Source organism: Cricetulus griseus, chromosome 5, assembly GCF_003668045.3.
Source record: "Cricetulus griseus strain 17A/GY chromosome 5, alternate assembly CriGri-PICRH-1.0, whole genome shotgun sequence".
In the NCBI taxonomy this organism is placed as follows: domain Eukaryota; kingdom Metazoa; phylum Chordata; class Mammalia; order Rodentia; family Cricetidae; genus Cricetulus; species Cricetulus griseus.
The window spans coordinates 177,158,977-177,183,394 of NC_048598.1; the positions used below are offsets into that span (position 1 = coordinate 177,158,977).

General features: G+C 41.7%; 1 pseudogene and 2 gene segments (V, D, J or C); all 3 read left to right on the top strand.

Annotated features, from left to right (window-relative positions):
- The first annotated feature begins 4,671 nt into the window (after positions 1–4,671).
- Positions 4,672–5,231, top strand: LOC118238027 (annotated as a pseudogene).
- Positions 5,232–9,197: 3,966 nt separating this feature from the next.
- Positions 9,198–9,656, top strand: LOC103164591. The segment is given in 2 exon segments: positions 9,198–9,243; positions 9,327–9,656. Coding segments are annotated over 2 exon segments (376 nt in total).
- A 3,709-nt stretch (positions 9,657–13,365) lies between these two features.
- LOC113831657 lies at positions 13,366–13,947 on the top strand. The segment is given in 2 exon segments: positions 13,366–13,411; positions 13,514–13,947. Coding segments are annotated over 2 exon segments (480 nt in total).
- The last annotated feature ends 10,471 nt before the right edge of the window (positions 13,948–24,418 follow it).

A 24,418-nucleotide genomic window follows, 5' to 3' on the forward strand; every position in this document is an offset into this window, starting at 1 on the left:
CTGGAGCTAAAGGATGGCTGCTGTGTAGTCTGGGCAGTGTCCTTCCTGTGAGCTTCTACTGTGGATTCTCAGATCCCGATGTGGATGCCTTTGGTTATGAATCCATTCTCACTATATTCAGAAGTTTCCTGGTCAATCTGTCTCCAAGACTCAGAGATTGAGCAGTTTTAAGTTGACGACATTGACCAAAAAGTGTCCATGTTGGTAATAATGAGAGTGTATGCTTCTACCAGTATTGGGTAAATATTTTGGAAAAAATATTTTGATCGTGTGGAAATTCTCATATTTACTTGCAAATGAAAACATATGGATAAATACATGAAAGAAAACAGCCACTCACAAACTCAAAATGAATTACAAGTTAAAATAAAGTAAATGTTATTTCCTATGATCATCTGGCTCATTGGAATGAATCTGACAATTTGAGCACCCAGGAAGTATAGGCAAGAAAGATTAGCAGGTCAAGGGTAGTCTCAGGACACAGATGGTTCCAGCGCACTTGTGGCCATTTGAGACCCTGATTCAACTAGGATCAAAAGGAAACCATGAGGCTCCTTTAAACAGTCTTACTATCAGGATTACTTCCAGGGTCTGGATAAATCAATTGGTCACAAAACAAAACACCTGTGTCTGTAGAGTTGAGATCCTCTTCCTGGGCAGTTCCCCTTCAGGAAGAGCCTGCATGACGTGAGAGAATGGAGGACAATGGCTGGAGAAACTTTGCAGCTGTCATGAGAAGTCCATAGTGTGTCAGTGATGCATTCAAGGATCAGATCTCCCTGAAGCTGAGCTCTGCTCCCACTGAAGACACAGCCCTGCCTTACACTGCAGCAGACACAGTGAGCTGGTTCCCTGTGTGCCCAGAAACAACCTCAATGTGAGGATGCTCAGGACCAGCAGGGGGCGCTGTAGACCCAACTTTCACTAGGAAAGAAAATATAGTAGATGAGAGAAACATCTGGAGAGTGAGAGAGTCCTCAGGGACCCTAAGGTTTCCTGTTCTGACCTCAAATAACTGCAGACACCACGTGATACACGCGATGTAGTTACTGTGACAAGACTCCAACTTAGTAGACTAAAAATTATTCGTTAATTAATATTGCCCATGTATGTTTTAGTTCACACATGGAAACCTTATAGGAAGGTCAACACCCATTGGACATACATATAAGAAGGCCACACATTTTCACACATGAGGTGTCAGACACACAGTCATCCTCATCACAGCCAGCAGCAGCAGCATCTGTAATTCTCTCTGTAACTTCTGTCCCCTGGGGGAGGGGTTTTCTCAGCTGGAATATTTGACTGTGATCTGGGATCTCAGGCCTGGATGCTCCAGTCAAAGTGTTGATTCCACGTAGCTCTGCTGTGGATGACCTGTGCCCAGGTGTGATACCCTGCCCTGTGCAGCCCTCAGCTCAGGGGAAGGAGAGAAAAAAAGCTGGGGATAATCACAGTGAGTCCCTCACTGCATTTAGGATTCCATGTCTCATTTTTCCATGCATATTTTTTCTAAAAGGAAAGGTTTTAAGTCATATTGATAATACATAGCCTAATAAATGTTTTTCTGACTCACACATGGCTTCTGAAAATGTTTCATATGATATCCTGATGCACAGGCTACCTTCATCTCTTCACAACACTCTAGAACTCAGCCAGGATCAGCTTCACCATGGTCCTTTCTTGTATTTAAAGAATGAGAGTCCTTCAGTCCGGTGTGATGTCCCAGGTGTATGTACCTGACCTGTCCTGGTGTTCAGATTCATTTCCAGAACATTTATTAGGGGTCAGGAATCAGCTCCACTGGTGGCTTTGCAAAATTTTGGCTTCCTATGGTGACTCCTGAGATTAATGGTGATTTCTCTCTCTTAAGGTATTCACTTTCTTTCCTGACTCAACTATTAATGGCTGGATGACATTGCAGCTCATGCATTGCAAGGCAATTATCACACACACTGAATTTAATATTTTTGTATCTTCTCAAAATTTCAAGTGACTGAAAACTTGCATAAAAACACAGGCAGACAGTCATGTACTGATCATGACTGGGCAGGAAGATGAACAGCAGAGAGGAGGTGCAAACAGAAGATCCAAAGGAAGCAACCTGATGAGAACTGTGTCCCTGGCTCCCTAGCGGCTGAGGGTTGAACAGGGTTCCAAGTCTGCCAAAGTCTGTAGAGCACACATTGGAAGACAGCACATGAACCAAGTGCAGAGCATGCAGAAGATTTGTTTCCTGTGCCGGCAATTATCTCTTCCTGTAATATGTGTTGCGAAATCACCTCTAAAAGTATTTTTTAATTATATTTTGTGGGAAACCAGGCTTGCCTCACTAATGTTACAAATACAAGGAGTTTTTAGAGTTCTTGATCCTAATGAACCACCCCAGAATTCTAGGGTTTAATGCATGTGCCAGGACAGGGAATATTCCTGGTGTGTTTTTTTTTTTTTTTACCTAGTAGGCAATCACTCATGCATTTTCTACTATGTTTATATCTATCTGACAATTAAAGAAACTCAGGAAACAAGGAGTTTGGTTTTTATTGTCAATTAATGTGAATAATTTTTAGGTTATAATATACTTCATTTTCCTTTTCCCTTTAATCCCTACAAACCTTCCTTTGGAGATTCCTGTTTTCTTTCAAATTCATTCTTTTTTAATTCATTAATATTGATCTCTCTCTCTCTCTCTCTCTCTCTCTCTCTCTCTCTCTCTGTGTGTGTGTGTGTGTGTGTGTGTGTGTGTGTGATTTCTGTATTTATCAATAATGAAATTCAACTTCTGTTTATGTAATAAGTTTTCAGGGTTTCATATTATTGGAAAACCTAGAGGTATACTCTATTCTCTTGAAGACTCTTTCTCCTGCTCTGGGTTCCTTAGTGCCTATAAAATTTTGAGTAGAGCTGAGGCCTGTTAAACTCTCCTCATTCCATGTTAGTGTGTCTGCTGTTTTCATTCTTATTTGGCTCATGTTTCAAGAGCCTTGTCAGGTAGACTAGATGGACACATCTTCTCTAATATGTATAGGAGACATAATCTCAGAGCAGACTTACCCTTCCTAGGGTGCACACACTCTTTCTACTTCCTCTTCTACAACAATCCCTAAGCCTATGAGGCAGGACATGGGTTGTAGATGCATCAGGTGAGGCTTGGGCTTAACTCTGCATTTTATCTGCTATGGTTTTCTGTAATGTCCTCCAACTTTGGCCAAGGCAAGTTTTCTAAATGAATGGTGATAACAACACATATTTGTAAGTTTGAAGACAAAGAGGTGGAGTGTAGTTAGAAATCATGCTAGTTAGAGGCAGGTAAATGTTTTCCTCCAGGATCTATGCTGTGAGAAACTCTGGGTAGTTGACTAGGTTTCCAGTACCAGGTTGGATTTCCTTCTGTTGAGAAGGCTTTAAAAAATGGTCAATTCATAGCATCTCCTAATATAAGTATTCCTAACTTGGAATCCAATATCTTTTACAGAAACCTGAGAATGCATCTTTCAACAATATGACTGAAAGAATTTGAGACAGCCTGGCTTCCAGGGACTCAAGTGTTTTCCCTATTCATTAACCAGAACTACAATCTATGCAGCCTTGGAAGTGAAACTCATAGGCCCTCCCTGTATGAAGCTCCCTTGTATTAATTTTCAACATCATTAGTCAATTTAAACCAATGTTATTATTATCAATTAGACAGTGTGGGTTAAGAAGAAATCATCCTCACAATAATGCACAGGTAAAAATGTCCAGTAGAATGGGATGTTTCCACATGAGAACACACGATATTACAGGCAGTAGGGATCTCCCCACACCCATTCACACCATGCCAGGTACCAGAGAAAGATAGCAGCAGCAAAAATGAAACAAAACAGCAAAAGCAAAAGATATTCTGGAGTCTGTGGACTCCAGGTTTTGCCTATCAGTTATACAAACCTCCCCATGTATTCACCTCCTGGTGAGCTGATACCTGAACTTCACTTGCCATCTTCTGCTCCTCTCACAGGGCCACCTGCAGACACAGAAGTCAAATGCTGAGCTCTGCCTTGAAGTTCAGCTTCTCAGTCACTCCCCATTTCTAAAGACAAATAGGTAATCATGCAGCAAAGGAAAACTGAATTAGACAATGACACAAGAAATACATACACTGTCTGGAAAAGACTTTTGCATGTGATTAGCTGAACACTGGAATTCAGGCATGTCACATGACCTCCATACAGAAAGGGAGTTTCCAAACTCAGGAAGCAGCTTTACACAAAGCTAAAGCTATGTAAGGAGTTTTGTTTTCATCAGGGATGAGGTCAACACAGTAGTGCTGACTTTGTAAAAAATGAGCACTGCAAAGCAATGTCACTGCTCTCCTAATCCCAGATGTGGAGAAGGGAGTTGAAATGAACATGAAAATGAGTCTTTATAGAAAAAGGGATAATAGGAGATGATTTGAAAATGATGTAATTTAATAACATTTTCGCAACATTAACATTATGATCTGATTCCTCCAGAAAAGTAGAAAATAACACAGGACCTGACAAAACAAGGCTCCATGACAGAGATTGCTATAAAGCAGGAAGACATGCAAATAGCCCCTCTCTCTACTCATGAAAAGCAGCCCAGTCCTGACCTTACAGCTCAGAGAGAGGAGCTCAGCTGTGGATCCCAAGACTTCACTCAAGGATCAGCATGGAGTTGGGGCTGAGCTGCATTTTCCTTGTTGCTCTTTTAAAAGGTAATTTATGAGTGAGTGGACATTAATCTGAGGGACAATGGACATGTGTGATGATTTCTTGACCAGGATTTTTTTGTGTTTTCAGGTGTTCTGTGTGAAGTGAAGCTGGTGGAGTCATGAGGTGGCCTGGTCAAGCCTGGGGGGGTCCCTGAAACTCTCCTGTGCAGCCTCTGGATTCACCTTCAGTGACTACTGGATGCACTGGTTCCGCCAGGCTCCAGGCAAAGGGCTGGAGTGGGTTGGAGAAATTAAATATGATGGCAGTACCACAAACTATGCACCATCCAAGAAGGGCCGGTTCACCATCTCCAGAGACAATGCCAAAAACACTCTGTACATGCAAATGAACAGTGTGAAGTCTGAGGACACCGCCACTTATTACTGTGCTATAGACACAGTGAGGAGACCTCAGTGTGAACCCAGACATAAACCTCACTGTGAGGCCGCTCACGGCCACCAGAGCGCGCACAGCCCCACAGTACACAGGTTCATCCCACAGACTATAAAGGCATAACTGAGCAATCTTCTCAGCAGCTTAGGTTCCTTTCATCTTTCATCTTCTAGTTCCCAAGAAAGTCTCTCTAAATATTTTGGCTGTGGGTGACTGTTGTCCTCTATACATCTCCTGTGTTTCTGCTGTTATTTAAGAAACATGGATGCTCCTGTGTCTTTTTTCTCAGATTCAAGCAGATCCTCAGTCAGATTTCTTTATTAGAGTAGCATTTATATTTAAGGGGAAATCATGGGTAAGAAGGGGCCAATTACAGGTGCACAAATGCTCCCAAGGCTCAAACCTCCCCTCGCCTCCTCCAGACAATGGTACACATCAGGTTCAGACTTGATCCAGCTGTGCTTTAAGCTAATTCAGTTTATTCATCCATGAATTTCATCTCTGCTCATCATGATATTTTTATAAATTTGTCCTTCAGGAAAGTAAGTTCAGTGTCTGTGTGGAGATGAGATTTCAAGGATGGTTTATTGTCACACCACCAGGAAGGTATTGAACATCTGCATCTGGTCACATGACAATGTTCATGAGAAGTGAGATCTACTCACCTAGAAAATCTCTCACACGCAATTGGGCATTTTATGTAAATCTAACAGAGATCACTTTGGGTCTGGGGGTGTCACCTTAGCATAGACAGAGCCAGATCATGTCTCTAAGAGCCACTGAAATTCCAGCTTTGTTCTCTGAGAAGTTCCTCTCACTGTGCAAAAAACTGAGAAAGTTTGTCTTAGTAACTTTTCTATAGCTGAGATAAAACAGCAAGACCAACTGTGATGAAGGAAACATGTAAGGAAAGAAAGAACTTAGTTGGGATTATGGTTTCCAATAATCTAGTCCATGGTTCACAAACTAAAGGCTGAGTGGCTGGAGCAGACATTGATGGCTCAAGGTTTGATCCACAAGCAGAAACAGAGGCACACTGACAATGCCATGAATGTGAAGAACCTTTAAGCTTTCCTGCATTGACTCACTTTCTCCAAGTAAGAGGAGGCATAGTCTGGACAATATCCCTGAAGTTCTCATAGAATCACAGACAAAGAAGCATCTTATGCGTTTCTTGGAGCCCTTACAGTCTGTAGTCGACAGCTGCCTCAACATTGCTATGAAAAAACTATATCTCAAATACTCATAGCCCAAAAATCAGGAATAAATAAACAAGACACAAATATGGGATTTTCAGGAATGAAGAAATGGATAGACATCCAATCAGCCAAGTCAAGATCTACAGGTATTATAATATTGATTTTTCAAGACACAGCTTCTCATTGAAACCAATATTAACAGGGATATCTCCAAGAGCCAATAGTTAAAATCTGAACCACCTGCTATGTCTCACTTTGCAAAGACATAGGAAGGAAACTTGAGTGTGAACACAGACACAATCCTCTCTGTGCTCAAGACCAGTAGAGACAATGAAGTACTACTGAGGCTGCTGGGAACTAGCAGACATCTCTTGGAGTATAGGAGGTTGGGGACTGTCCCATGTGGTTTCTCACAAACAGGCTTACTGCTGTTGGAATAAGTGGCTACCCCTTCTTGCGCTAACAATCCTTTAGAGGCCCTCAGCAATGTCACATTCTATTAACTACTGTTTGTTTAGTTTCTAATAAGTGTATCAATTTTTACCTATGGAGAATCTAAAGCATCCATTTGGCACATTATATATGACGAAATAAACATTTTATGAATAAACATTTCCATATTTTTCAATGAATCTGTCATTCTAAGAGTTGGTGATGGTTATTAGCTCAATTGGAAATCTAAGGGAATTCTAAATCATCTGAAAACCATTCTCTTTTTCTCAGAGGTTGCAGAGTTGCCAGAGCTTCCATGATTAATATTATTTTACACAGTTGGTGGAACAAGTGGTCTATGCTTCAGGCTTCCAACATGTGAGTGTCTGTAATAGGGCACACATGGTTATTATTTTCACACAATTATTGTTTGAGATTTGCATCCTTGTCAAGAATATTTTCTGAATCAGTGTCCCATGTAGTGATGCCTTTGAAGGTGTGTTCTGTACATTCAGCTTGTGGAAATGTCTGAGTGACCATTGGGTATAGGGGGAAATGCTGGACACACCCACTTGAAGGCTGGCACAGGTGACGCTGACCATGCACACTTAGGCGTGGTCAGAGTGATGTAGCAAGGCTTTAAATATGAGGGTCACATGCAAGCTGCTCTCTGTTCCCTTTCCTGCCTTGTGGTAAAGGACTGGCTCCATAGTCTGAGTACTTCCTAATAAGCAATCTGTTTTTCACACTAGTTCTGACTCCATTGCGATCTGCATTAACTGTTGGGCTCATGCCAGATGATATCATCTACAGTCTCTCTCTAACTCCCTTCCATTGGCCACAGAGGTCCTCATCACAGTTTTCTGCTTGTGTTTTCCTGTTCTAGTTACCTGCATGCTTACTGCTGTGATCTCTGACTCAGCTGAAGGTAGGAAAGCTGGAGTGTTTACCTGTGAGTTAGAGAAGATCAATGGGAGAAGTGATGGTTAGTGTTGGTTCAGGGTTAAGGATTACTGTTTTGAAGAATCTGGAAAATGAAAAGAAAGTCTACTTTTCCAGGCCTTAGCCTTCTCTGGATACTATGATAGTGACCTCAGCCATGTGTTAAGAAGTTTTGGTGAAGAAACAGACTATAGAATGTGGGATTGCTGAGATCCAGATAATCACAACTCATTGAACAGTTCAGTGTGAAGGTGAAAACCAAGATATCCACTGTTTGTTCACTGACACCAGGGAGAGGTCAGGCCACATGGCAGCCAGTGAATACGGTGACCATAGTGAACCTGGAGACTGGGCAGACTCTTTACACTGGGAGTCTGTAGATTAGTTACTCAGTATCTCTTAGATATACTGAATAAAACACACAAATTCTTGAGCAATATCTAATGCATGTGAGTTGACCTATTTTTGCTTTCATTTGGGCGAATAATTCTTCAACAACTCTAAGAGTCCAGTTGATACAAACCTTAAAAGCCCCAGCCAGTGTCTCCTAATTATGGTCAGTGAGAACTGAGTTTTAAACAGGCCAGGATGGAGAAGCCACAGCATGACTGAGACTGTGACAAGTTTATTATTTTTAAAATCAGAATGATAAGAGTACAAAAATTGTAAGGACAGCAGGGGGCACAATGGAGATATCAATCACTAGGATGGAAATCAAATGATGATTGGAGGGACTACAAAGCCCCTGTGGACTCCCATCTTAAAGACTATCAGCTGAACAACACTTACTAGAGTTGGTAAGTGAAGTCAAGAATTTTCAAACACAGTAAAATTTCATTGTTCAATATTGCATAGATTTGTATTTTCTGAGCTAATAAAAATATTTATTTATTTTGGATTTTTGTAAAACTTTTTTCATGAAAAATATTCTGAAGAAATTCTATGCCCAATCCTCTCAGATATTTTCCATATTCCCACCAGAACTCTTTCTATTGAAAGCAAAAGAATATACAAAAATAAACGTATTTAGATAAAGAAAAAAATTCACCAGTAACACACACCTGCAACATGCTGAATAATAAAATATTAATATCTTACAGATGAAAGAGTGAAATTTATCCTAATTTATGAGGTTTTGTAATTTCCATTAACAAATTTCCTCATCACTACAAACACCTGTGCATTTGTCAGGGAAATGAAATAATTTCTCAGGTTGGGATTCTATTTGTAAATTGAGGGATGAGGCCTTGATGTTATTTCCACAGGGTCTGCACTGGTCTCAGGAAAGGCTGCTTCCTCAGACAGGATGAGGATTTGGACCTCAGCATCCTGCTGCCTGACCCAGGTGTCCTCCACCTCCTTCTTCTCTAGCTGGACTAGGTCCTTATCTAAGAAGCACCCTGCTCTTGAATATGCAAATCATGTGAGTCTATGTGGTAAATACAGGGATGTCCACACCACCAACAACACATGATCAGTGTCCTCTCCACAGTCACTGAGCACACAGGTCCTCACCATGGGATGGAGCTGGATCATCCTCTTCCTGGCGACAGCAGCTACAGGTAAGGAGCTCCAAGTTCCAGAGTTAAGGAGTTGGGAATGTACTCAGGTGACAGTGACATCCAGTCTGCCTTTCTCTCCACAGGTGTCCACTCCCAGGTCCAGCTGCAGCAGTCTGGGGCTGAGCTGGTGAAGCCTGGATCCTCAGTGAAGCTGTCCTGCAAGACTTCAGGCTACACCTTCACTGACTATGCTATGCACTGGGTCAAACAGAAGCCTGGACAAAGCCTGGAGTGGATTGGGTGGATTGTTCCCATAATTGGTATTGCCAACTATGGACAGAAGTTTCAGGGCAAGGCCACACTGACTAGAGACAAATCCTCCAGCACAGCCTACATGGAGCTCAGCAGCCTGACATCTGAGGACTCTGCTGTCTATTACTGTGGAGAGACACAGTGTTACAACCACATCCTGAGTGTGTTAGAAACCCTGGAGGAGCAGGAAGCTGCCTTGGGGCTAAGATGATAGAGAAGATCAGCCTGGGACTTACTCAGAAATGTTCAGCCTGAAAGCCCTGTTTCTGCCTCCTCCTAACTGTCCTGTAAGGAGGTTTTTCAATTTTTCCAAGTGACATCTGAGAATGAAGTGTTGCTCATTGAGTGTGCCCTGCAGTTCACAAGACATTGAGGAGATCTTTATCAGATCTTTATAAAGAGATTAGAACTGTTGGTGAAGTAGGTGGAAATACACTATAATAAGAATTTGGCCAGGAAAATAGATCAGCAATATCATCACAAACAAAAACACATGTCAAAAATCAGTTTATTGTAGTTAACAGCACACCAAATACTTTAGTACAAGTTGTTACCAAAGATTTGTGGGGAGTCACTTTACCTTTCCTCATAATTTCAATTCTATGTAATCATTTATAGGTGAGTCTAATCCTGGATTGCTTTTGTTAGTAGTAGTCACATTTCTTACCAATTGAGAGATGAAGACGGAACCGATTATCACACTGTGGAGTCCCTGGGTATAGAGTCTGTTAGTCTCTCAGCATTCTGGGCTCCTGATCACATAACACTGGGCCAGAGCAGGGGATCCTGACCTGATGATGTGAGAGGCCTTGATGTCATCAGGAGCCCTGGGTGATCATTGCCTGTTTCCTGAAATTGGATTGTCTCTGCAGCACGTTTAGATTGACACTGACTGACAATGACTGGACGTCAGTGTATGGCACAGGATAACCCCAGCACCTCCATACAACACACACACACACACACAGACACACACACACACACAGAGAGAGAGAGAGAGAGAGAGAGAGAGAGAGAGAGAGATAGAGAGAGAGAGAGACAGAGACAGAGAGACAGAGAGACAGAGAGACAGAGAGAAGGAGACACCGAAAGAGGCTGAGAGAGATTTTTGTTTTTAGAGGTGTCAATCACATCTCTGACCTCTACTGATTTTTGACTCTGCTATAATTTTTACATATCTGTATATAAGAAATTCTGTCTATTAGGTTATTTTTTATTTTGTTCTGTTTTAATCAGGAGAACACACATACCTTGGCTCTGCAAGGGCTGACTATCAGGAAAAAATAATTTTCCCATTGATACTGTGCCTACAATCTGTCAATTTTTATTGCAGAAATTTCTTGTCCTCCAAAGCCCACTGTCCTCCCAATGTCTTATTGCAGCAAAAGGGTTGGACACCATCATGAAATCTTTTGCACAGATATAAACCACAGAGTCAGGATAGAAAGGAAAGAGGGGTTCCTTTATGTGTGAATTCTGGGGAACTGTCAACAGAAAAATTAATAGTAACATGAATGCTGGGTTGTTGTTAGATGTGAACTAGTGGGACTCGGACAAAATGCATAGGGCTGACTTCTGTGGAGACAGACTGGATGTCTCAAGAATAAACAAAGCTTCCATTCTCCACAAAATTCCATCTTATTACTGCCATGATCCTTCCCAGTCAAACAAGAGTCCTAGGACAACAATCCTGACCTGTACAGTATTGCTGAGAAAGTATGTGTATACAAACATTTCATAGCAAACCATATGGGGGAGTGAGATTAATCAATTGGAGACCTTGTTGTATCAAAGAAAACACACAGGAACACAGTCTGAAATACCGTTATAATTTACAATTAAATCAAGTCCACATGATCAATAACATTGCTAAGTATTTTTACAAAGACACATCAAAGGAAAAAAAAACAAAATAAATCAGTTATGCAGAGCCTGGGGAGTAAGTGCAGAGGGGTCAGCCAAGATGTTTCCTTACTCTACTCAGAGTTTATTCCTCTCAGTTAACCACACACAAGGCCCAGGAGACCATCTCCTAGGGCAATTAGAACCTTCCCCTAGAAGGACACAAGATGAGTTAGTTCCTAGAGTCTATGTCACTCTCCTGTGAGTGCTACAATAACAGAAATGACACAAGTCAAAACCCTCTCAATCACTATGAAGACAGCTCAGTTCATTAAAGAATTAATTTCTCTATTGGGAAGCTAGAACCTGCCAATCTTGTCTCATGGAAAGGCAATTTCAAGGCTCTCCATGGTGAGTCTCCCCCATGATCACTATCGAGTGTCATGTCCTAGGGAGGGTCAGGACTGCAGAGATGGAGAAACATCAGTGCCACACCCTAGAGTGGAGGCTTCAGAATTTTCTCCAACTTTGTCACTCACAGACATGGTAATTTTGGTGCTTTGGAAAAGTTTGAAAACAGTGAAGGCTCGGGGAGCAAAGTTTCTGCAAAACCCAAGAAGTCTGGCAATGATGAGAAGCAAGAACCTAAAGGATTAGAAGGCCTAAGTATGCTAAGTAAATCAATGTCCGCCCAGCAGTGTCGAGAAGCAAGACCATGGTGAAGACTGCCTAAGATGTGGGGAGGAGCAAAGACAGCATGATGGCAGGGGAGGAAAGTCACAGGAAGAGAGTTTACTGTGGAAAGGTAGGAGCTGCAGGACCTGGTGGTGCAGCACAGGCAAGTCCCTCAGGGACCAGGAGGATCTTCTCTGTGGGAAAGAGCAGGCCTAGCTGGTGGTGAGAGAAAGACACATCACTGAGGATCCCGAGAGCAGAAGGAAGTGGCTGCAAGGAACTAGGCCCCCTGGGTGTTTTAGGGAGGTCACAGAGGAGCTGTCTGTGCCTTTGTGATGGTGAAGAGCAGATCTATATGGTAGATGGGGTTGGTCAGTCCTGGTGGAGCTAAATCATAAACACAGGTATTCAAAAAACACTTTTACCATTGGTCAAAGAATAGTCTTATTATATATAATACATAATATAACATATATATATATATGTGTGTGTGTGTAACCAATTTTAGAGATTTAAGCAGGATATACAGTAGCAATGTGCTGTGGTTTCAGTAGGATTATCTTACTCAATTTAATGTAATCATTCATTATTAACTGAACCTTATATAAAATCTCTTATAGTTTTTTGGTTTTTCGAGACAGGTTTTCTCTGTGGCTTTGGAGCCTATCCTGGTACTTGCTCTGGAGACCTGGCTGGGCTCGAACTCACAGAGATCTGCCTGCCTCTGTCTCCTGAGTGCTGGTATTAAAGGCATGCGCCACCAACACCAGGCCAATTTCTTATGTTTTTATATTTTAGTTTTATATATTAATTTCCTATGACATTATTCAATAATCTATGCAAAACAAGAAAGGAGTTTACAAATACAAAGCATAATACAGACTAAAAACCTATATTTAAATATAAAACCATAAACTCAGTCCAAATAAATAATCTTTTATTTCATTTTTTGCCATCTCTATTTTTTCTGACAGTTTTATATAAACAAATCACAAGTCAAAACTATGATTCCCCTGCTCCAATGCTTGCCCATCATGCAGGCCTGGGAATGAACAAAGAGCATCAGGCATGCAAAACACTCTACCAGCTGAGTTCTGTCCCCAGGACATTAAGTGACACATTGATGCTCTAAATGCCACTTTGGTCCTTATTTCATCAAAGACATTTGGACCATAAACTGTCTCAAGTAAGACTCACATCCCTCAGCTCATGATATAGCAGAAAGTCATGCAAATTTTGTTCTCCTCTGCCAATGAAAACCAGCCCTGACCCTACAGCTCTGACAGAGGCACTCAGCTCTGGACTCACAGGTCCTCCCATTCTGTGCTCATCACTGAACAGTCAACACTCAGCATGGAGGTAAGACTGAGCTGGGTTTTCCTTGTGGTTCTGTTCAAAGGTAATTTATACATAAGGAGAGATACTGTGTGAGTGGACAGGAGTGAGAGGGACAGTGGACCTTTGTGAGAGTTTACTCACACAATAAATTCTCTTTTCACAGGTGTCCAGTGTGAGGTGAAGCTGGTGGAGTCTGGGGGAGGCTTGGTGCAGCCTGGAAAGTCCCTGAAACTCTCCTGTGCAGCCTCTGGATTCACCTTCAGTGACCACTGGATGAACTGGGTCCGCCAGGCTCCAGGCAAGGGGCTGGAGTGGGTTGGTGTAATTAAACACAAACCTAATAACTATGGAACACACTATGGGGAGTCTGTGAGAGGCAGATTCACCATCTCAAGAGATGACTCCAAAAGTACCCTCTACCTTCAAATGGACAACTTAAGAACTGAAGACACTGGCATTTATTACTGTGCAAGACACACAGTGAGAGGACTTCAGTGTGAAACTGACACAAACCTCCCTGCAGGAGCGGTCAGGTCCAGCAGGGGGCGCAGGTCACACATGGAGGGAGGGACAGGACAGGAACAGGTGCAGACATGACTGAGTGCTGGTTTATGTGGTCACAGCTGTCACCCCATCTACTGGTTTCTCAGGAGGCTCTCTGTGTTTATGTTCTTTGGGGTCTGCAATAACAGAGTTCTTTTCTGCCACAATTTACAATATACACACCACACAGTCTAACGTGAATTACATGGGAATAACTCACCTCTGATAGCAGAAATGACTCTGGGGATGACTCAGGATCAAATGCTGAGTGAGGTCTGCAGCATGGAGCACTGGCAGTAGACACTAAGTCCCACTCTTAGCAATGAAGCCAATCACAATTGACAACTGCTGGGAGGAAGTCAGTTTTCCACAGCAGAGAGACCCAGGTTACATCAACCACACTTCACAGGAGTATTAGGAGAACAAAACAAGGACTTCTTTGAATTTTTCTATATTTGTGATTTGTCTTTCTGTTTTTTAAATTGAGAGGAAACACATATAACTGGGAACATAAGGAGGTGGTTAAAAAATCAGTGAGAAATTAGGTGTGAAGCTGAAAATTTAGATTAAATTTAAAAATAAGAAAAGCATTGTGTAAACACCATCATGATGGATGCAGTAATTATGTTCTTGGGTCCTATTCATGTACAATTATGAGTAGATTAGACATCAACGATGAATTTGTACAAGAGGCAGAGCAGTGCAGGCAAGACTTAATCAGGGAGTAGAAATACTGAATTCTACCTCACAGGACATGGCCACCTCCAATGGCTGTGACTCAGGGTCCCCACTTAAAGACATTGGTACAGGGGAGAGCCTGTGGTCACTCATTGCTCCAATAAAGAGAGATAAGAGAGAGAAGCTACCCAAAGCCATGGTGCTTGCATATTTGGAGGAAGAGATGCTGGAACACACCTGTGACCCCCTTACTCACTGGAACCTGAAGAGGTCATCCTGGCCTGGGCTGTCTACCTTAGCAGTCCGATGTCTGGGCTTCCCCCCAAGTACAGTTCCTGCAGAAAAGCTCTTCAGTACATCCATGGGGGCTGGCAGCTTTGGGCAGCCCAGGCTTGCGATGGAGCAATTTGAAAAGCTCATCTTTTAAAAAGTGAATCCCCCCCTTGATATGCTTTCAGTATTGAACTCATGATGGAGCCACCAGGCTGGAAATGCTATTCACAGCACTAGCTGTGGTGCCAGGGCTGATTTTGCATGGCAGGGCCGTGTAGGACACCAGACCAGGTGTCTGGGCCACCTGCCCGCTCTCACCGTAACATCCACATGTGCCTTACCCCTTCCTCCCTCAGGCCAGGTGTCAAGGTGCATTTCCAGAAGCCCACTAGAAACAGTCTCAGCAATTTTGAAATAGGATGATCAGGTTTAATTTCTAACTATAAGGGAGTTTTTTGTTGCTGTTTTATTAGGGGATAGAATTTGTTTTCCTAGAGTGGATGGAAGATGTAAACAAGTTTATTATGTAGGGTTTTTATTCAGTCGTGTAAAAACTACAAATCAGGTGCTGTGTTTTAATTAAATGTTATTTTAATTGCAACAAAACAGCTATTGTGGCTGTCAGATGAAACCTGTAAATAGGAGGAGGAGGTTAAGAGATTCTGACTGAACAGTTCTTAACCACAGACTCCAAAGTATGTTGAAGAGAGAATATTCTGGAAGCTCTTTACTCTAACAGAAACCAGGCATTTGAAAACAAAACTGAACTTAGGCATATCACGGAGTGTCAGTTACGTGGTTATTTGGTCTCAAGAACTTTCCCATGTCAGGTGTTTGCATTCAGGTTTTACAGGGTCATTTTACTCAGAGATATCCCACTTTTCATGAATTCCTTGAAATTTGATCCAAGTTTTAAAGTCATGCTTAGGATTTCACCAGTGCATGAGACATGTTTACAGCAGATGGCCTGTGGATCAAATCTCCATGCCTCTGATTTATTTTGTGTCTTTCTGTCTTTTCATTCTCCATGCGTCTCAGGTCAGGCAGTGTTTGTCTTCATAACCCTGGATTATCTCACTTGCTGTCACTCACTCAGGTCCATTCAGTTTCACACACAGGACAGAGTTTTCCTCATCTCAAGACCACATCACAGTATTCTCTCAGATTCTCTTTGCCATCCTTTCTTTGTCAATGACTTCTTCCTCAAATACTGTGATCAATTTCAACTTAGTCATTGTATTGTAACTTTGATCATTTTATGCATCGATGACATATTTTGATGATACTGATCAGCCAATCATCCCATTAACTCCTGAATTCCCACACCCCACAAACCACTCTCAGCTTCATAGTGAAGTCATTTTCTTATCCTGACTCATGGGAATGACCCTGCCATAGATGCAGATGTTGGTGTAGACCTCTCATGAACACACGTTCCTGTCTCTCATCTGTAGCCTATTGGTTGACTGGGAGAACTTATGGTGAAGCTGTGTTTTGTTTGGTGAAGAGTGCACACCAGTCTCACCACACTCGTCTACAGACAAACCAATGAAATGCCTTGTGTGTGTATGAGCCCTAGTTATCTCTTGTTTATGACAAGTTATACCAAGATACCTGATGGGCATTCCCATGTGCATTTAATCTGTGAATAATTAATAATTAAAAATTGGAAATTCTTTAGACATCTATGAACATAGATAAGTATTGTTTAGATAAATGCCTATCAAGTAATTTTGTTTTACTATTTAACTGTTTTTTTTCTCATTTTTTGACTGAGTTACCTGCATATGTGTATATGGGCTCATGATGATATTCATACACAGTGAATATTTTCAAATTTCCAATGTGAAGTGGTCATCTCTGAAATCATGTACATAAAACACTGAAAAAATGAGCATGTTGTCCTATATATTTCTCTCTCTCATTCTCTCTCTCTCTCTCTCTATCTCTGTCTCTGTCTCTGTCTGTCTCTCTCTCTCTCTCTCCGATGTCGTCTCACATCTCTCTCTCTCTCTCTCTCTCTCTGTGTGTGTGTGTGTGTGTGTGTGTGTGTGTGTGTGTGTGTAAATAGCTCATAGGGAGCAGGAGGCTAGGAATTGCGTAGTGAGAGTTTGGGTAGGTAGGTATGGTGTAAATCTGTATGTCTTTATTTTTCTTTCTTGATTTAGATAATATGTCTAATATTGATTTATAGGGAACAGCGATCATGCATCCCACCATCTTTCTTAGTTTATTGATTCTAATTTCTCATGTAACTTTGACTTTTCTAATATATATATATATATATATAATATATATATAAATATATATATCACTGTAGAAAGCAAACAAATAGACAAAATAAGGGATTTAAAGAAGAAAACTCACAAGAAACACACCTGCAGCATGCTGAAAAAGAAAACTTTAGAAGCCAAGGTTTTGGAAGTCTCTGAGTTTATCAAGAGTCCATTTTGGCTCCCCTTGCCTCTGTCTAAGAACCAGAAGCATTGAAACAATAACAAGGGTTGTTCTACTCAATAGGTTGAATTTCATGACACATTTTTGTAAAATGTCTAAGGTGTGACCATCTAATATTAGAGTTGTCCAATGAATCCTGCTGGTAACTCATGAGGGTCTGACAACACTCTCCAATATGCTTTGCTAAAGCCTGGATGGACTCAATGTACTTTTCCTGGATCCAAACACATTTCACACTGAGGATGGTCAGCTGTCTCACGAACCATTCAGTGTGGCTCAGGTTGAGGAACATGACAGTGGGGACCTCATTCTCAGTGGGAAGGATTCTTTCTGTGAAGAGCTTAGGGATGAGTTATGGCATGTATTTACTCACAGTGGATTAGGACTTGTCAATCAGTGTCCTGCTGCCAGAATTGGAGGCTTCTGCCTCCTTCTCAGGCTGCATCAGGTCTTGATAATAAGGGCTCACTGTCTCATGAATATGCAAATGACCTAAATTCTTGATGCTAAATACTGGCATGTCCATAGACCACAGCAACAAGATAAAAACACTAATCCACTACCAAGGGCCCCCTAGAGTGCAGAGTCCTCCTCATTAACATCCATGTTGAGGATTCTGATTCAGTCCTGTACTGGCCATTTTATCTAAATCTAACAGGGATCATGTTGGGTCTATGGGTGACACCTGAGTAGTGACAGAGTCAGCTCATTTCTCTAAGAGCCACCGAAATTCCAGCTGTGTTCTCTGAGTTGATCACCACAGTGTCCAAAAGGTTAAGAATGTCTGTCTTACCTAATTTTTTATTGCTTTGACAAAACACTGTGACAAATACAGCTTACAAAGAAATGATTTAATTGCTGTTACAGTTTCCAAGCATTAATATCCAAGATATGCAAACCAAAGGCACAGTGAGAGGAGTAGCAGCTGAGGGCTAACAACTTGGTCCTCAAGCAGGCAGCAGAGAGGCACACTGAAAATACCATGTAACTGTAGAACCTCAATGCTTTTTAGACATGCACTCACATTCTCCAACAAGACCACACCTGCTATTATTGCCCAAAGAGTTGCTCTAACTGAGGACCAAGTATTCAAAACAGGAGCCACTGGGGGACCTTGTAATTCAAACTAACACCGCCCCAGTCACTGAAAGGAATGCAGAATTGAAATTTAGTAACATACAAGGAACATGGAGGTTGGAGGAGAGAGCAGCAGTCCTGTCAGGGAGAGCAAGAAATGACAGATTCCATTGGCAGAGTCTGAAAGGTTGGACAGACCTAGTCCTGTCCATGAAAAGTGGTTTATGCCAGATGTGATTTCCACAATGTATAGTAGAAAACTCCACAAGACTCTACTTAATGAAAACTGAAGATGCTATTTTATGATGAGGTCATATCTCAGGGACAGAAATGACTCTGCAGTTGTGAGCAGAGCTCAGACAGCTGCCCCAATGTTCTGCTTCACACACTGCTGTGTTTAAGAAGAGCAAAATTAAATCCACAACCTGACTACCTCTAGAAGGAGAGAGCCTTTGGCATGCTCATTCCTAAATGGGATGTCTTTGTCACAACCCTCCCCTCAGTGCTCAGGAACCTATGAAGAAGAGTGGCTGGAATGATTGCAAGAACCACAAGGTATGGGCAGCATCAAGGAAACTGTTTCTAGGACACAATATAACAGATGCACATGAAAACTCACAGAGACTGTGAACAAGACATGGAGAAGCTCAAGCTTGTGGTGATTTCTTGGTTGGACAAATAAAACTTGTCTGAAGATCAGAGGATGGAGCTTGCCACTAGTTAACCATAGAGGTCAGGAGGACTGACAGGACAGACAGGAAGTGAGATGGCTGGGCAGGGGGAGGAGGTGAGATTTGGCTGGGGAAGGGATATACACTGGAAAAGGGAAATTGCTCTCTTCTCTGCTGGGAATCTAAGGAGGTAAAGGTGGCTTTGATTTCTCTCTGATTTCTCAGCATTTTCCTCTATATGTGACTCCAGATTTTTACTCTTTAGACCAAGTAAGAATGCCATTCACACAAGCCAGACAAAATACAACCATGGAGCATTGGCAGTAGACACTAAGTCCCACTCTTAGCAATGAAGCCACTCACAATTGACAGCTGCTGGGAGGAAGTCAGTTTTCCACAGCAGAGAGACCCAGGTTACATCAACCACACTTCACAGGAGTATTAGGAGAACAAAACAAGGACTTCACTGACTTTTTCTATATATGTGATTTTTCTTTCTGTTTTTTTTTAAATGAAAAGAAACACATATAACTGGGTATGTAGGGATGTGGTTAAAAATCTGTGAGAAATTAGGTGTGAAGCAGAAAATTAGATTAAATTAAATTTAAGAATAAGAAAAGCATGTGTGTAAACACCTACATGATGGATGCAGTAATGTGTGCTATTCATGTGCAATTATGAGTAGACTAGACATCATCAATGAATTTGTACAAGAGGCAGAGCAGTACAGGCAAGACTTAATCAGGGAGCTTGAAATGCTGAATTCTACCTCAGAGGACATGGCCACCTCCAATGGCTGTGATTCAGCCTCCCCACTTAAAGACATTGGTACAGGGGAGAGCCTATGGTCACTTTTTGCACCAATGAAGAGAGATAAGAGAGAGAAGCTACCCAAAGTCATGGTGCTTGCATATTTGGAGGAAGAGGTGATGGAACACACCTGTGACCCCTTTACTCACTGGAACCTGAAGAGGTCATCGTGGCCTGGGCTTTCTACCTTAGCAGTCTGATGTCTGGGCTTCCCCCCAAGTACAGTTCCTGCAGAAAAGCTCTTCAGTACACCATGGAGGCTGGCAGCTTTGGGCAGCCCAGGCTTTCGATGGAGCATTTTGAAAAGCTCATCTTTTAAAAAGTGAATCCCCACTTGAAATGCTTTCAGTATTGAACTCATGATGGAGCCACCAGGCTGGAAATGCTATTCACAGCGCTAGCTGTGGTGCCAGGGCTGATTTTGCATGGCAGGGCCGTGTAGGACACCAGACCAGGTGTCTGGGTCACCTGCCCGCTCTCACCGTAACATCCACATGTGCCTTATTCCTCCCTCAGGCCAGGTGTCAAGGTGCATTTCCAGAAGCCCACTAGAAACAGTCTCGGCAATTTTGAAATAGGATGATCAGGTTTAATTTCTAACTATAAGGGAGTTTTTTGTTGCTGTTTTATTAGGGGATAGAATTTGTTTTCCTAGAGTGGATGGAAGATGTAAACAAGTTTATTATGTAGGGTTTTTATTCAGTCGTGTAAAAACTACAAATCAGGTGCTGTGTTTTAATTAAATGTTATTTTAATTGCAACAAAACAGCTATTGTGGCTGTCAGATGAAACCTGTAAATAGGAGGAGGAGGTTAAGAGATTCTGACTGAACAGTTCTTAACCACAGACTCCAAAGTATGTTGAAGAGAGAATATTTTGGAAGCTGTTTACTTTAACAGAAACCAGGCATTTGAAAACAAAACTGAACTTAGGCATATTGCGGAGTGTCAGTTACGTGGTTATATCAAGAACTTTCCCATATCAGGTGTTTGCAATCAGGTTTTACAGAGTCATTTTACTCAGAGATATCCCACTTACCATGAATTCCTTGAAATTGGATCCAAGTTTTAAAGTCATGCCTAGGATTTCACCAGTGCATGAGACACGTTTACAGCAGATGGCCTGTGGATCAAATCTCCATGCCTCTGATTTATTTTGTGTCTTTCTGTCTTTTCATTCTCCATGCATCTCAAGTCAGGCAGTGTTTGTCTTCATAACCCTGGACTATTTCACTTGCTGTCACTCACTCAGGTCCATTCATTTTCACACACAGGACAGAGTTTTCCTCATCTCAAGACCACATCACAGTATTCTCACAGATTCTCTTTGCTATCCTTTCTTTGTCAATGACTTATTCCTCAAATATTGTGAATAATTTCTTCTGAATCATTTTATTGTATCTTCAATCATTTTATGCATCGATGACATATTTTGATGATAGTGATCAGCCAATCATCCCATTAACTCCTCAATTCCCCCACCCCACAAACCACTCTCAGCTTCATAGTGAAGTCCTTTTTTTATCTTGACTCCTAGGAATGACCCTGCCATAGATGCAGATGTTGGTGTAGACCTCTCATGAACACACGTTCCTGTCTCTCATCTGTAGCCTATTGGTTGACTGGGAGAACTTATGGTGAAGCTGTGTTTTGTTTGGTGAAGAGTGCACACCAGTCTCACCACACTCGTCTACAGACAAACCAATGAAATGCCTTATGTCTGTATCAGCCATTATTATCTCTTGTTTCTGACACGTTATACTAAGTTATGTGATAGAAATTCACATGTGAATTTAATCTGTGAATTATAACAATTCAAAAATGAAAATTCTTTTCATATCTATAAACATACCCAAGTATCATTTAGAAAAATGAATATCATGTATTCTTTTTAATATTTAATTGATTTTCCCTCTTCTTGTGATTGAGTTACCTTCGTATGTGTATATGGGCTCCTGATCATATGTATGCTGTGTGAATATTTTCAAACTTCCAATGTGATGCTGTCAGCCCTGAAATCATGTACATGCAACACTGAACAAACCTAGCATGTTGTATGCATATCTTTGTGTATAAACATGCCCATGCACCTGTGTGTGTGTGTGTGTGTGTGTGTGTGTGTGTGTGTGTGTGTGTGTGTAAATAGTCAATAGAGAAGAAGAGGTTAGGAGTTTGGGAGTGAGAGTTTTAGGTATCATGGTGAAAGTCTGTATGTCTTTTTTTTCTTTCTTGATTTATTTAATTAAATATCTAATATTGATTTATAGGGTTTAGCTATGGTGCATACCACTAATTTTCTTAATTTATTTTTTGGTCTAATTTCTTGTGTAATCCTTGACTGTTTTTATTGTATATATGTACATATATTCATGTCACCTGAAGTGTTAAATTGTGTTCTGTTTTCTAATTTGGATGACTTACTTTCACTTTGAGATTGATATTCTGGCTAGTATCAAAAACTATCTTGACTAAGCTAGTTCAGCACCGGACAATTATATTGCTCTTGTATAAGGACTTACCTCAGCATCTGCAGAGAGCCCAGGGTACTAGGCTGCTATACATATCCTCAGAAATGATTAGGACTGGGACCTCAGCATCCTGCTGCCTGACCTATAGGTCTCCTCTACCTTCCTCTCCAGCAAGACTAGGTCCTTATCTAAGCAGTACCCTGCTCATTAATATGCAAATTACCTGAGTCTACTCTGGTGAATACAAGGACATCCACACCTCAGCACAGCATAAGATCAGTGTCCTGTCCTTACTTACACAAGACACAAGTTCTCACCATGGGATGGAGCTGTATCATTCTCTTTCTTGTGTCAGTAACTACAGGTAAGAGGATTTCAAGTTCTAAACCAGAAGAAGGAACAGGGACTGAGGTGTCAAAGATATACACTCTTCCTTTCTCTCCACAGGTGTCTACTCCCAGGTCCAGCTGCAGCAGTCTGGGGCTGAACTGGTGAGGCCTAGGTCCTCAGTGAAGTTGTTCAGCAAGGCTCCAGGTTACATCTTCACTTACTACGCCATGCACTGGATGAAGCAAAAAACTGGACGGGCCTAGAGTGCATTGGAGTCATTAATCCTGAAAATGGTAATACTGATTACAATCAGAAGTTCAAGGGAAAGGCTACACTGACTGCAGACACATTCTCTAGCACAGCCTATATGGAGCTTAGCAGCCTGACATCTGAGGACTCTGCAGTCTATTACTGTTGGACACACAGTGTTGTAAACACATCCTGAGTGTGTCAGAAACCCTGGAGGAGCAGGAAGCTTCTCTGGAACTGAGATGACAGAGAAGATCACCCTGGAGTCTTGCTCAGACATAACCAATCTGAGTGTTGTAGGGGAAGCTGTAGCCACGCCTACTTAGAGGCTGGCTACAGGTGTGCCTGACCAAATCCTCACAAGCTTGCGAGGGCGTGGTCAGGGGGATGTAGGGTGACTGCGATTGCTCTTTCGCTTTCACTTTGGTACTTGCCATACAGACTGCTGCCACGCCAGCTGGCTAGGTCGCTCTGTAAGTAAGGCTTTTCCCTATTAAATACCCTTATATTTCTACCTGACTCAGTATTGGTAATTCCCACTATAGAGTGTCCCTTTGTTTGTCACTTCACATTCCTAGAGGGTGTTTGTCGATTTTTCAAAGGATCACTGGGAAGAAAGTGATGTGTTGGAGGATGTTCTTAAAGTGCACTAACCTCCATCAGCTGTTTACCAGTGACCACATCCACTGACTTGATCATTAATAAAGTAAGATAGGATAAACTGTGTCAGTACATTATGATATGAATACCTTTTAAATCTGAGGGACTAGATCTGATGCTAGGTAGCTGGGAATGACCTACAATATGGATTATGGCAATAAAAGACAAATCACCAGCATGTGGGTAAACACAGCGCCTTTGATAGTCCAGTTTGCTTTGTCTACAACAAGGAAAGGCAATATATTGGAAGAGGTCCCCATAGATTTTGGGGTAGGTGCTTTAATCTCTCCTATGAAATCTAAATTTATGTCTTTAGTTATTGATACATCTGATCCTGAATTACTTTTGGCAGTAGTAATCAATCTCTTGTTTTCAGATTAAAGATAGAGTTGAGTGGCCTGCTGCGGAACCTGAGGGTGTGGAGTCTTCCATTTTGGCAACAAACTGGCTCCTATCTCAGATAGCACTGTGGTCAGAGCACTGGGATTCTAATGTTGGAATGTAGAGGCCTGATTCTGTAGTGAACATCCCTGGGTGCTCACCACTCTGTTTGATAAAATTGGTTTGTATTTGTCATCAATTCTAGATTGCCACTGACTGGAACAGTGACAATGCATCTTACACATTGCAGGTATTTTAGAAGGAACTTTACTATACTGAGGATGATTGGGAAGTTTTAGTTTATATTATTTTTGTAAGTGGCCTTTTCACTCAGAATTTGAAACACTAAGGAGGACACAAGAACACAGCCAGAATATGACCCTTACCTTCCTGTGTGCTGTTACTCTAAATCTTTTTGCCAAATGCCGCTGAGCCCCACTGCCACATGTGAGCTTTTCTACAGCCGTCTGCC